General features: G+C 40.7%; 1 protein-coding gene across 1 annotated transcript in view; it reads right to left on the bottom strand.

Moving 5' to 3' along the window:
* Positions 1 to 14,427, bottom strand: part of tenm4 (teneurin transmembrane protein 4) — a 144,013-nt gene that overhangs the window by 78,570 nt on the left and 51,016 nt on the right. The window contains 1 exon segment of the mRNA XM_034548396.1: positions 4,465 to 4,686. Within this exon segment, the coding sequence (XP_034404287.1) occupies positions 4,465 to 4,686 (222 nt within the window).

Genomic DNA, 14,427 nt, shown 5'->3' with positions numbered 1-14,427 from the left:
GTAACAGGTACCACAAACAACACATGGTGGGGGTAATGCTCAGCTCATGCCTGGCTCTCTCCATGGAATGGGGGGGAGGGGGGGGACCTTCTGGAATCCGAATGTAAGCTCACCTTCATTACTAACAGGAGGCGAAAAAAACTTATTTAACATCCTTCCACCAGCTTTCTCTGAGGACAACAAATGAAAACTAGACAAACTAGTTTCATAATGGGTCAAATGGCAACGCTACCTTGCAAAAGTAAACTCAAAGATATAAACATAAAAAAACACAGCAATTAAAAAAAAAAAGGAGGTTTACTGCTGTTTGCAACCTAATCCATTAGGACTAGTCCTGACATATGCTTCTCGCTGCCTCTCTGAGATCAAATGGATTTTCTGTCATTCTTTTGAGCCGCCCTAGCAAGAACAAGACAAGTGGTTGTGTATGCTCGACTCTGGATGTCACTCTGCTGCATATCCATTGAAGATTTTGTTAGAGGGCACAGATGGTCTGCAATTATTGTGAAATGAAAGTGATGCATCTCGATATATGTCAATGAAAAGAAGATATGAAGGTATGCAAAACGTATTACCGGAGGTTTGAAGAACAGCGAGTCAAACGGGACGGGACAAATTGTCTGTTGGCTGCAGTTCATTGATAACGCGACATCAATACAAAAACAATTTCTTTTGATATGTTAACCCAAAAATGTAATCTCACAATTGCCCGGGAAAACAAGGGCACGGCAGGCGGGTTGTTGCCATGTGCTACTCATTAAATTATCATTCGGCCCAGATAGTTCATTCCTCGTAGTGTCCGGTGGATGGATTACTCTCAGGAGTGACCTCTTTTAAGCACATTTTCCCTGTCTTCGCAGACACAGGGAGATGATTAAGCAGTTCGAATGAGGACTTATTTGAATTCACGCACAGCCACGTCCCCCAGGGCCTTCAACCAGCCCTTCCAGCTTGGTCAGCTGTGATGTGGTGGTGTCGCGCTGGCCCTTTTTCACGGCTGCATTGAAATCCAACACTGGCCGACCCCATGCTGTTTTGCATTAAGAAATGCTAATACGGGGAGGTTGCAGTGTCTCAGATCTTGCGGCTCAGCGTGGCAGCGGGCTCCCACTGGCAGTCTCCTCAGGAAGAAGCCCCTCAGAGAAAGCCAGGGGCCACAGGGAAACACATGCTCCACAAAAGGACTGCAGGCCTCAGCGAGCAGCCTCGTCAGCCTTACAGAAACTCTGGCTCCAATGAAAACAGGATCCCGAGGAACCACAACAACAAACAAAAAACCTCTGCAGCCTCAGAGGCTAATGTGAATAACGATATGCTGCTGAGAGCATTTACTTGTTCAAAATCCAGCATTTCAAATCCAGTGTGCAGGCTCAAAGATGACCTAGAGCAAATGCAATCCATAGTGATAAAAATCCACCTGTTTTCCAGTGCAACAGATACACTGTGAGCCAATTATTTTAGACACACATGGTTTTCTGTGACAGCAAACAACAAGTAAATATTCTCTGCACTGTGTCAACTCTGAATTGGAATATTTCTTCAATAACTGACCTGTATGTCAAAGAGATGTGATTTGATATTCCAGCATTTTTGTTCCATGGTGGCTTTAAAATGACTTTTTTGTAAAAACTCTCTGAAAACCTGAGATGCATACTTAATTCCAGATTACACTGCATTTTTCTGAATGAAAAAAAAAACAGAACACATTAGGATTCCATAAATTACCATTTCCATAAATTCGATCAGACGATTCAGGGAAATGTGTGATCGTTGATTTAATCACATTGGCTGTACAGTTGTGTTCAGTCCTGTTCTGTGAGACACATCGACACCACTACCTTGCTGGCTCACTCTAGTTTTGTCACCTTGAGAAAATGAAATTCATGCTGCTGAGGGGAAAAGTCTCACTACACATGGAGCACTTTTAATGAATTCATTTCAGCCTTGAAATGCTAAAGCCAGCCTGGGCTGAGGAATTAACGGAAATTATGTGCCAAAAAAAAGGCTTTGGGAGTGGAAATATTTTGCATTGAGAGTCATCAGAAATCACTGAAAATCAACACATCAGGATTATTACAGATTTAACTGTATTAGTAACTTTAAAAAAAAAATTGATTCAAGCAGCGACTTCAAAGAACAGTCAATGGGAGTACCAAAAATGCAAGAAAAGCAGATTTAAATATATAAAAAGTATTAGGATGTGATGTGGAAATTGCAGGAGAAGGCATGGAGCAGCTTAATAGGTGGTTTAAGTGAACAATGGAGGCTCCTCTCTCTCTGATTGTAATTGGCCCCTGTGTCAAAGATTTTCTATAATTAAACAATGAAAAGCAACATAGACGAATTTTCAAGTTTTTTTGTGCAAATGTTACTTCGTACATAACTGCAGTGAGGCGAAAGAACCTCATAATAAACGAGAGCATCAAGAGTTACAGGGATATACACGGAGGGACTGACTTTGCACTCAAGAGACACACAGAAACATGCTGTACTTTGCAACTTAAAAGGATTCTTACAAATCCTGCTGATGACTAGAGCTGAGGAATATTCCTCCTCTGTGCTCTCCTACTCCTTTCCGACCGCCCCGAGGCCAACCTAAATGCTGCACCTATGCAAATTAGTGTCATTGTTATGAGACAAATCCGCCGCGGTAAAGGCCATCCCCACCACCCACGTCCCCCCTAAGCACAGTCGTGTGTCACCGCCGGTGACCTGCGTGTTGCTACTGTGGAATTAAGAGGGGGGGGGGGATGTACTTCGGGATTAATAACTCATTCTAGCAGGCAGCTGGGGCACTTCGTAGTTTGATGAAATTCAACCCTTTGGGTAGTTAACTTGGAAGCTGGATCAATTATTTAGGCCGTTTCATTTTGTTTTGTGTTTGCCGCGCCGGTGGGAGGCACAAGTAGCAAGTAGTTGAAAGGCTTCAACATTCAAATATGTAAAAAGAAATACCCTATTTGGCATGAAAAGTGACAACTTATGGGAGACATTTAACATAAATCGCTGAGTTTGAATGGCAACATTTCCTATTTACATATCGACGGATCACAAACAGGAATATATAACTTGCTTCAATTACGAGTGTGGAGTTTTGAGACCATATTAATGAATCGGGTTTCATGAGGTTACATTGAGGAATTCTCCTTATGCATTTTTCATTTGCCATGCATTGAGCATTTGCAGTGTAATAAACAGAGCACATTGAATTGTCATATTCATGTAATTTGTTTATGTAACTTTGTAAATGCTGTTCATTCTGTACACATGACATCTATTGCTTCTGTCCATCCGGGGAGAGGGATCCTCCTCTGTTGCTCTCCTGAAGGTTTCTTCCCTTTTTTCCCTGTCAAAGGTTATTTTTGGGGAGTTTTTCCTGATCCGATGTGAGGTCAAAGGTCAGGGATGTCGTATGTGTACAGATTGTAAAGCCCTCTGAGGCAAATTTGTAATTTGTGATATTGGGCTATACAAAATAAACTGAATTGAATTGAATTGAATTGAATTAGTGCACATCAAAGCCTTCCAAGCCAGTAATGAATCCACAAGATGTCCATGAATCTACATTAATCGGTGATACAGGAACAAAAAGCAACGTGACAATATACTGTATATTCCCGACACACGCAATTCATTAGCGCCCGTCGTTGCATCCCAAAAGAAATCTTCACAATAATCTAATTAGCAGGTTAACCGCCGATACAACGTGCAGCACATGCTGACAGCTACTTCGTGAATGGACTGTATTCATGTTTTATTCTTTCCTCAACTGCCAACGCTATGTTTGCAGTTTGAGCCCAAATGTCATTCTGTCAGTCTGAATGAGTGTTAAGTCAACAGCAGGAAGGACTAGCTGACATTTATTAATGAGAAACCACGTTGGCAGTTTTCAAGCCTAATCTCTCTTAAGGAGCAATGTCTGAGATGCTCTCAAAATATAAAACTACAGTATGCCTTTCGTGGGGGCTATCACTGCTTTTAATACAACTTCAAAGGAGTCGGTCTTTGCAGCGACATATGATAATAAACAGGGACTTGCACCTGGTGGGAGGCACCTCTCTTTATTCCTTTCTTACTTTCTTTATGAGGTGCAGAGGATGCATGCAGGATGTTTCTCAATATTCTATAGAGGCATTGTGGATGGTTCCTCCCACCAGCACGCATTGAAACTGAAAAGAAATATATGTGACAAATATCTCCTACTGAACCAAAATCGTCCATCTTTTTGAGCGAGGCTCTGAACTTTTCAGACCTTGCTTCAGAGAGTTCTCTGCATTTCCTGAGGCTATATATCGACTCAAAGTTTCAACTCTCTCTCATGGTGCTCAGGGAAAAAAAACAAGACAAAAAGAAAATGGAACATGCGTTTGCCCACAGCCATCTGCATGACCTATCACCCAACATGTCCAGGAACAGGGAAGGCTAACCTCTAGAAAGCAACAGTAGTTTGAAAACACAACTCACCATCAGCAGTTGCAGTGGCAGGAGCATACAGGTTCCCTGAGCCAGTTTTAACTAAGAATGAATTGGGGCCAAACTCATCCTCAGAGTCAGAGTCCTGGGCTTGCTGAGCCGCACAGTTACCTAGCAACCCTCCCCAGCTCTCATTGGCTGCAATGAAAAGGGGAGGGTATAGGATCTGCTCAACAGGGGAGGAGGAGGCAGATGAACAATACAGCGGAGGACCTGTGGACCACAAACAGAGACAACACATGGGGGGATATGAAACACACCCAAACACAGGCAACATCACAGAACACACACACACACACACACACACACACACACACACACACACACACATGCAAGACTTAACTCTGACACTTCAAAAACAAACAGGGACACATCTGTCTTTGTCTCTGCCACCTCACCCCAGCTGGGAAGAACAATCCAAACAACGAAAATGACTTTGAGATAAGATAGAAAAAGGCACTGGTTTAGAGAGAGAAAAAACAACGAGACATACTTTTCGGGATGTTAAATGCAAACGGGGAATACAATTCCAGGTTGAGATAAAAAATAAAAATAGATTTTTGCTTTCTAGAGCACAGGTCATATTGTGCAAAAATCCAATCATCAAAAACAAAATATCAAGTGTTCTTACATTAGCTAGTACCGACCAATTTCAACCAATGATATCATGAATCCGTCGACCAATTAATCTGCAACTTGTGAGACGTGTGTGGAGCCCTATGTAGCTCTGTGACTTACAGCTTTCTAAGCCCACCCACTTTTGAGCAGTCCAATCAAATGTGAGGATTGGATTTAATTTAAATCCGTCCAGTAACATTACACCGCTCAAAAATTAAGTTTCACTGCATAATACTCACAGTACTTTTTCAGTAACAGTGTACGCATGACATTGAAGAATAAGTGCATCTACTAAAATACAATCTACTGCAATGACAGTTGCAGATTAAAATGTGTGCTGTGCAGAAGGAACATTAATAATATGTTTCCAGATGTGTCGGGGTTGTTAATGCCCCCTCCTGTGGAAATGCATATAACCCCTGCCAGCCAAGTCATGCATCCAACCTGAACCAATCCCTTCTATTTCTGCACTCTGTGTCCATCTCCGCTTTCCTACTTCTCAGTAATATAGAATACACAACAGGGATCCGACTGGCCACTGACCTTAACAGAAGAATATGAATAACTCACACTTGTGTTCCTTATTATACATGATTATGCAACCCTAATTCCTACATACAAATATCACACTACTTCGTCTTTCAGGGCTTATTGGCTCCAATCCCCATGCTGTCATGGAAAGTTAAATCTCCACGGAGCTCCTATTAATGTGTGAATAACTTTTGATGCGGCTCGGCGCCACACTGAAAATGGAGTACTTAAGTAACATGACTGCAGTGAACAAAGCCATCAGTTCGCCGCTCTCCCCATCTTCCCACCAGTCCGCCGGTCGTGATGTTGAAATTTCTGCTGACTGGACCACCATACATTTCCTCTATTGCTCTGTAATGATCCCTGAAGAGTATTCAAATACGACTCACTGACTCGCATCTAATTAGGAAACAATTAGTGATATTAACATATCAGCCGCAGCCCTACACAAGCAGCAAATGCCCACTGCCCCAGAGAGTCACAGTTTGTGCTACACATATACTTCACACCGCAGACCTCATTTATCCTTCGGTCCTTTGATGCCGGTTGCAGGTAATGGGGGCAAGGGCACAGCGGCCGTGCTGTGGGTTAATGTCCGTGACACTGTTGTACTTGAATGTATCGCGATGGATGACCGGGAGAGGAAGAGCCGCTGAAAAGAGCTTCATTACGGTCATGGCCGGGATCCCTCGGTTACGTCCAAGACACATTTACCGTGTGTCAAAACAACAACACTCTGCTGAACAGAGTACCACTCTCTGAGCTGGTATCTGCTGCTGTGGAACATCGGGGGAAAGCCTGAAGTTCTAGGCACAAGAGACAGCAATGAGCTCCCACTCTGAATATTAAAGCATTTTTTTCTCGAAGTGAGAGAAATGTATCAATGAGACAAGAGAAGATTAAAGTTGTCTAAAAAAAAAAAAAAACGGTCAATGTCGTAAGCTAAATGAGGTCAAAATAGTCATGCTCAGCCGCCATTAGTCTTGTGCGCAGAGCTTTTGCTGTCTCGGCTTGTGCCGTTCATGCCCGGGCCACGGACACCGAAAGTCACAGGCAGGGTGAGAAGTCACAGCTGGAGATGGCCAGAGAAGTTTCACAGGCTGCCAGAGCTGATTGCCTTTGGCTTCACTCACTAAATTGCAGCAGCAAAAGGGGACCTTTACTTAAGAGCCTCTGGACCATGCCCTATTGCTTTAGCCCCCGGCAGCTTCAGGAAGTGCCCATCACTACCTGGCTTGGCCTGACTGCAAACAGAGAGGCACACTGCATTTAAGGTACAATTAACCAACTGTGATTGTATTTTGATTCGAAGAAAAAAGATAAACTGATTCTGAAATCTTACATTCTGCAGATTTGTGCAATTAGATTCATTTTTATGATATTCATTGCAAAAAATACAGTATACCAGTTTCAGTTGTAAAAAAATAAATAAAAAGCATGACAAAAGTGGTTCAGGCAACAATAATTCAGAAGATCTAAACCTCACATCAAAGCCGTAGTTCAGCAAATGGCATTTATTTTTGAGGGAAAAACACTAACAGTATGTGGTGCTGGTATGAGAGACAGCAGCTGAACAGCAGCAGAAACACACAAAGGTGGGCGGACAGTTATGCATCAATACTTTTTCTTTTCTTTTACAACCCTACAACTTCCCAATAAATAAGCAAGTAGGTGTTCTTTGTTGTAGTCAAAAACAATGAGAAGACTCGTGAGCGTTGATGCACACTGGCTGTTGAGATGGTGCGAGATTGTTTGGTTGCAGTAAGATATGTCATCAACATTCATATTTATACAACTATGGGTTTATGATTACATTATTTACTTTAGTCCTGCATTCTAGTTAGTCCTGCATTCTAAATGTTACTTGAAAATGTTCCATCAAAATATAGTTTGTAAAAGTATACTCATTATGCAGAATGGCCTATTTCAAATACTATATTTATGTTATTGTGTGCTAATGTGTTCATCACTTTAATGTTGCAGATGGTAAAGGTGCTAATTTTAACAACGCCATATACTTTTTATCCTAGTTAATAATACATCATAGTTAATTAGTTGATTAATATTTTATTCTAGCCTCTTAATTTTGCTTCACCAGATAGATTCATTTGGGTGCAGGAGGGTCCAAAGTCCACCCACCACATTCTCAGAAGGCCCTGTGGGAAGCAATGCTTCATGATAATCCACCTGTGCCTGCATGTCTGCAAGCATCTGCTTGTGGAGGCAGGAGGAGACATCAGCATTTTAGGAAGTACACGCCCAAGCTAACTGCTATCAATACTGTAGTGCAGAATCATGCGCTGGAAATATGAGCCAAATCACAATGATCAAGTTCCAGCATGAGAGAGGTGGGATCAGTCGTTATCACTATGCCAATATGCACATGAACATTTATGTAAAAATAAATAAATAAAAAAGCCAAGACAAATTAAATCAGGTAAATAGAGAATATAATTGAGAGGGAGAATGAAAGAAAATTGAGTAAGAAGAGTCAACATCTTTCATCTGGCGAGTCCTGATTTTTAGTTCCTTCTCTCTTTGTCCCTAAACCTAGTTAATCTTTCTGATTTTGAGGCTATACATAATATATATATATATATATATATATATATATATATATATATATATATATATATATATATACATTAGGCTGGGCAAAGATTAGCAGATTTAATCGATTAATCGCATGATTTTCTGTGATTAACAGCGATTAAATGCATTATGCGCAAAATTCAATAATGAATTAAAAACACGCTTTTATTTTAAAATAATGTTATCAGAACATTATAATAACAATAATATAACAGGCACTCTGGGAGCAACAGCACGTTTACATACAGAATATAAATCTGTTTTCTTTTTTTTCTGAACAGGTACCAGAAGAAACATTTGTCTTTTATCAGAGAACATCATTACAGTCTCTGTTCAGTAGTTAGGGTCCCTGTTAGAGTGACGTTAAGTGGTCTAACACATAACCAGTCTCTGTTCAGTAGTTAGGGTCCCTGTTAGAGTCAGGTGGTCTAGCACATAACCAGTCTCTGTTCAGTGGTTAGGGTCCCTGTTAGAGTGACGTTAAGTGGTCTAACACATAACCAGTCTCTGTTCAGTAGTTAGGGTCCCTGTTAGAGTCAGGTGGTCTAACACATAACCAGTCTCTGTTCAGTAGTTAGGGTCCCTGTAGAGTCAGGTGGTCTAACACATAACCAGTCTCTGTTCAGTAGTTAGGGTCCCTGTTAGAGTCAGGTGGTCTAACACATAACCAGTCTCTGTTCAGTGGTTAGGGTCCCTGTAGAGTCAGGTGGTCTAACACATAACCAGTCTCTGTTCAGTGGTTAGGGTCCCTGTAGAGTCAGGTGGTCTAACACATAACCAGTCTCTGTTCAGTAGTTAGGGTCCCTGTAGAGTGACGTTAAGTGGTCTCGCACTAAAGAAAGTACACAGCTGTAATTTACTGTGCAGGAGACCTTTAGTCAGTACAGTGGATTTCTTTTTAGAGAATCTCAGTCAAAGAAAGATAAATATAGAGTGAACAGGTACCAACAGTTAGTTTAAGTGTCCCAGAATCTTATTGTATTTGTTCAGGACTTTGTCAAAAGCACTTCAATCATATTTCTGTCACCACTAAGTTTTTCTGACTTTATTATAAACGGTCCACTGCTCTGCAACATGAATAAAGTGTTCCGTCCATGTTTCTGCTTTCTTCTGTTGCCATGACAGTCAAAGCACGTGAATGCAGCTCCCAGTTCATCAATATAATGAACCGTGACTCTGAGATAACTCAGCGCTGTCCAGTCGTCTCCAGTGAGAGCAACAGTTGGTGCATGTTGTAACGCCGCCATCTTTGTAGTCCGCTCCGTTTCATACACATCGACGGTGCGTCTTGAGGCTCGTATGCGCCGTCTTTCGTTGTGATTCTCAGGACGCTCCTCAGACCGACATCTTCCTCTACAGGAAGCGGCCTGCAGTCCGCTGCTCTCCACTTGTCAGAGCCATGTGTTCATTGTTCATGTGTTCATTGTTCATATGTTCATTGTTCCTGTGTTCATTGTTCATATGTTCATTGTTCCTGTGTTCATTGTTCATGTGTTCATTGTTCCTGTGTTCATTGTTCATGTGTTCATGTGTTCATTGTTCCTGTGTTCATGTGTTCATTGTCCATGTGTTCATGTGTTCATGTGTTCATTGTTCATGTGTTCATTGTTCATGTGTTCATTGTTCATGTGTTCATGTGTTCATGTGTTCATTGTTCATGTGTTCATGGTTCATGTGTTCATGGTTCATTGTTCATGTGTTCAGTGTTCATTGTTCATGTGTTCATTGTTCATGTGTTCATTGTTCATGTGCTCATTGTGCATGTGTTCATGTGTTCATTGTTCATGTGTTCATTGTTCATGTGTTTATTGTTCATGTGTTCATTAATTGTTCATGTGTGCATTAATTGTCCATGTGCTCATTGTTCATGTGTTCATTGTTCATGTGTTTATTGTTCATGTGTTCATTGTTCATGTGTTCATTGTTCCTGCTGTGTGACGCCTTTAAGACGTACTTCATGCTCGTGGTACATCATGCTCGTGGTACTTCATGCTCGTGGTACATCATGCTCGTGGTACTTCATGCTCGTGGTACATTATGCTCGTGGTACTTCATGCTCGTGGTACTTCATGCTCGTGGTACTTCATGCTCGTGGTACATTATGCTCGTGGTACTTCATGCTCGTGGTACTTCATGCTCGTGGTACTTCATGCTCGTGGTACATCATGCTCGTGGTACATCATGCTCGTGGTACTTCATGCTCGTGGTACTTCATGCTTGTGGTACATCATGCTCGTGGTACATCATGCTCGTGGTACTTCATGCTCGTGGTACTTCATGCTCGTGGTACATCATGCTCGTGGTACTTCATGCTCGTCGTACTTCATGCTCGTCGTACTTCATGCTCGTGGTCCTCCAGTGATAAGATAACTCCAGTTTGAGTGGTTACAAATAACTTTGTTTTTATCTGGTAGAGATTTTAAATTAAAATGTCCATTTAAAAGTGCATTTCTCCATGTTCTCGTTCAATGTGTGCAGCAGTGTTAAGCCCCTCCTAGTGCAAAAAAAAAATGCGGTTAACGCATGAAACAAGTATTATCGACGTTAATATATATATATATATACATATATATACATATATATATACATATATATATATATATGTATATATATTCAAGGAAGTTGTTATGCTCTTCAAACACATAACGTGGTAAAAAAACAACATGAATACCTTGTTAAATGTTACTACACACCCACAATACAGAGCAAAGGGAAGCAGATGTGCCACAGGAATTATCTGTTTGCTCAAGGACTACAGCTTCAGGCAGCATCTATAAAAAATGCAGCGTATTTGCAGATGAACACCGGCGGAAAAAAAAAAACATCTCGCCGCCTGTCCTGTACCATCAACTGATGCTGCGTGGCACACAAAGCTTAGAGGACGCAGAGGAATGACTCAGAGTGTCATCATCACATTGCTACTCTTGTTGTAAAACCCAGATTGTGTTGAATCTTCATCTTACCACACAGCGTGACGGCCTGCATTTAGGATTTACGTAATCAAGACACCAGCACATTTTTCTTTAGAAAAGCTAAAGCTAAATTCACATCTTATTAATTTACAGTGACTCAAGCAAACAACTGAACAGAAATCTCTAATACTGGGCGTTACTAAACTGACAGCTGTGCAGTAGTATTTGTACAGGGGTGTGGTGGGAAAGGTTGACAGATGAGTATAATGTTGATGTCCAAGATATGATGTTTAAAGCCGTATTTTCAGCTGTTTGACTCTAATGCATTTTGTACTTCCTGTTCCCCCCACCATCAAAGGGCCAGACTGTTAATAATAATATTATAATGTGTATTCAGATGTTTCCTGTATTTGTGACTGTTAGTGTATTTGCATGCGGAGGTCAAAGGGAAATGAACGGATCTACTTTAGTGTGGGCACAGGGTACATGGCGCTAAAGGGGGTTAATCCTAAAACGCAGTGGGGTTTATGCCCCACCTGTGACATTTTGTAGTGCATATTGCAAATCTGGTGACACGGTTCCCCACATGTTTACGCCGTGCACAGCCTGCATGCTTTGACCATATCATCAGCACATCACCTTTACAACCCCTAAATCAGACCGACCCCTTTTAAGTCTGCTTCACTTTCATAATACATTTTTCAATCAGCAGACATTTAATTGCAGGGATAAAAAAAAAGAAGAAAAGATCATGGTTGCGATGTGATGAAGGCCCGCTAAAGATTGATGTCTGATTCTTACCAGCATCTGTCAGCTTTCACGTATGAAGGCCTTCCTTTGCAGTTGATTAACTCTCTTTGGAGATATCTGAAGGCGCACGTGTCGCTGCTTCAGTGCTACATTTGAGAGGCGCACATACGTCTGTGATCTGGTACACTTTAAACTGGTATTTGGAATAATAGAAAAACGCACTGGGGCGTTGGAGACCTTGTTATAAATGCATGCCTATTGTTAATGTTAATCCTACATGCGATCCTCAAGTAAGTGTTTGGGCAAAACACATTTGGTACGGAGTAGGTAATAATCCTAATGAATCGTGAGCAGTGTGTACTCTGTAGTTCTCAGTGAAAATGGGCCATGAGTTTTCATGTTGCTCCGACTTGAACACTAAGTCATAATAACTAATTCATACTGTAGCGTGAGCATGCTATGAGGCATTAAGGATGCATTGCAAGTCTGTTATAAAGGGGGAAAGAAAACAGTTGGGTTTTAGAAACAAGCCAATTATGCCAAACCTAATACAAATAATGGTAATTTAATTGAGTTATATTTGCCTACAAGGTGCTTTGGACAACGAGGTAATTTAAGTGGATGTAATAGCTTTCAAATTGCCTCGGCATCATCAATTCCTTTTTCAACATTTCAACTCCGCCCCCTGTTGCCCAGCTCCGGGGGCTGTGTTTACAGCGGGCCACACAAAGTCAGGATCAAGTTGTCCGTGAGATGTTGTGTGATACAAAAGCTTTAGAGCCGCTAAACCCACGAAAGGAGGTTTGATACCCTGTTTGAGTTGTATTTTTCAAACGGACTGGCAGTGTTTGAGCTGACTGATTAAATGTGTCCTCTTGCCTACTATAATCGCTGTTCCTGGTTTGGATTGAACTTCAAAGACGGTGGGAAGGCAGTGTTAGTCCTGCCTCTGTGTCACTGACGGTCTTTGTGACTGAAGGAAGCAGAGGCCCCAGTGAGGATATTTTTGCAATGTAAAATGATGAAAGATATGTTGAATATTACAGTATGACTGGCTGTGGTTGGGTGACATGAATGGACATTTTGGTCTATTAGGACACACTAGTCAATGTTGCAAATCAATAAGGTGATATTGAATTTACAGGGCATTTAATACCTTGGATGTTCAGGTTTTTAAGTGACTGGTTCCAATCTGGTTATTTTATCTGTAACAAATATTTCAATATAATTCAATTACATGTACAATATCACAATATATAGATTGTAATAGTACTGGCTATTCGGCATAACTATATTTGACTTGCATCTCAATTAGAAGTTATAAGATGAAGTAGAAATAATTATTGTGAGCTGATTAGTTTTGGTTACTTTATATTGTACATTCTGAGAGTCTGTGATTTGGAGGTTACTTTGAAGGGGATTTGCAGGTACCCTACCAAATGAAGTCAAAACTATTCAGCACTGTTAATGGTAATGTATAACATTTTCTGCTGTTTGATACATATGCAAAAAGAGATGAAGATATTACAGCTGATCAATGATAAATTATTTTCAAGTGCACACAAACAGAGTGACACTAAAGCTGATGGTCTCCTCAGGGTTAGAAAATACATGTTCCGCTCTTCAGTATGAATATATTCCAATCTCTATTTTTCCCCATAATTTTGGTTGGAAGTCGATTTTCTTTTTGCAGAACATTACTTCTGGATTAATAAAGGCAATGGACTTCACAAGGACTCACATGTGTTTACCAGACGGACAAAAGGGGAAACTGCAAGTAATCAACAATGGAGGCGATGCTATAAAATGAACTAAATTCATTGCAGTGACTGAGGATGTATAAAATCACTTATAAATTGAATAAGGTTATATTCGTCACTTCCATGTCTATGGAAAACTAATGCGCTTGTAAGTTATAGGTGTATGTGCTCAGGTGATAAGTATACACTTATAAGACCTCTCCAGGCAATACAAACAAGATGGCGTAATTCTGGTTTTAGCATTATTAGGATTCCCAAATTGACATAATTGTTTTCTATTGCACAGCTGCAAGCCATAACTAGCCTTTTATGAAATTAAGACTTGATAGGTGATCTCATTTCACAAGACAAAACAAATGAGACAGTGTGACGCTCAAAGGGACGGATTTGGAAAAGTCACCAGCCTAATGCACAAACACAGATGATAAGCTGCCTGGTAAACATGTGTGTCATCTTTAGAAAGTGTTTACTTTTCACTTTTTACTAAAGCTAAATCAAGCTCCTCTTTGATTTCACACATCTATCCGAGGTATAACTATAATTCTGCACATAGTCCAACAGCCTACCCGAAACTACACAGACCCATACGGCAGAAACATTTGAAGAGGAAGTGGGAAATGCGCTTTTATGATCCAACATTGGAAAAATGATAAAATGTTCTCTGACAGTGCTGTTTGCTAGGAATCAATAGCATAACAGAGAGTGACGATAATGCATAATAAGGTTGAAAACAAATTGTAAATACCCATAAATGTTTTTTATAGACAAGACCATTACTGAGGAAAGGGAAA

The sequence above is a fragment of the Cyclopterus lumpus genome, chromosome 13, assembly GCF_009769545.1.
Source record: "Cyclopterus lumpus isolate fCycLum1 chromosome 13, fCycLum1.pri, whole genome shotgun sequence".
Classification (NCBI taxonomy): Eukaryota; Metazoa; Chordata; class Actinopteri; order Perciformes; family Cyclopteridae; genus Cyclopterus; species Cyclopterus lumpus.
This window is presented reverse-complemented; position numbering and strand designations above follow the sequence as displayed.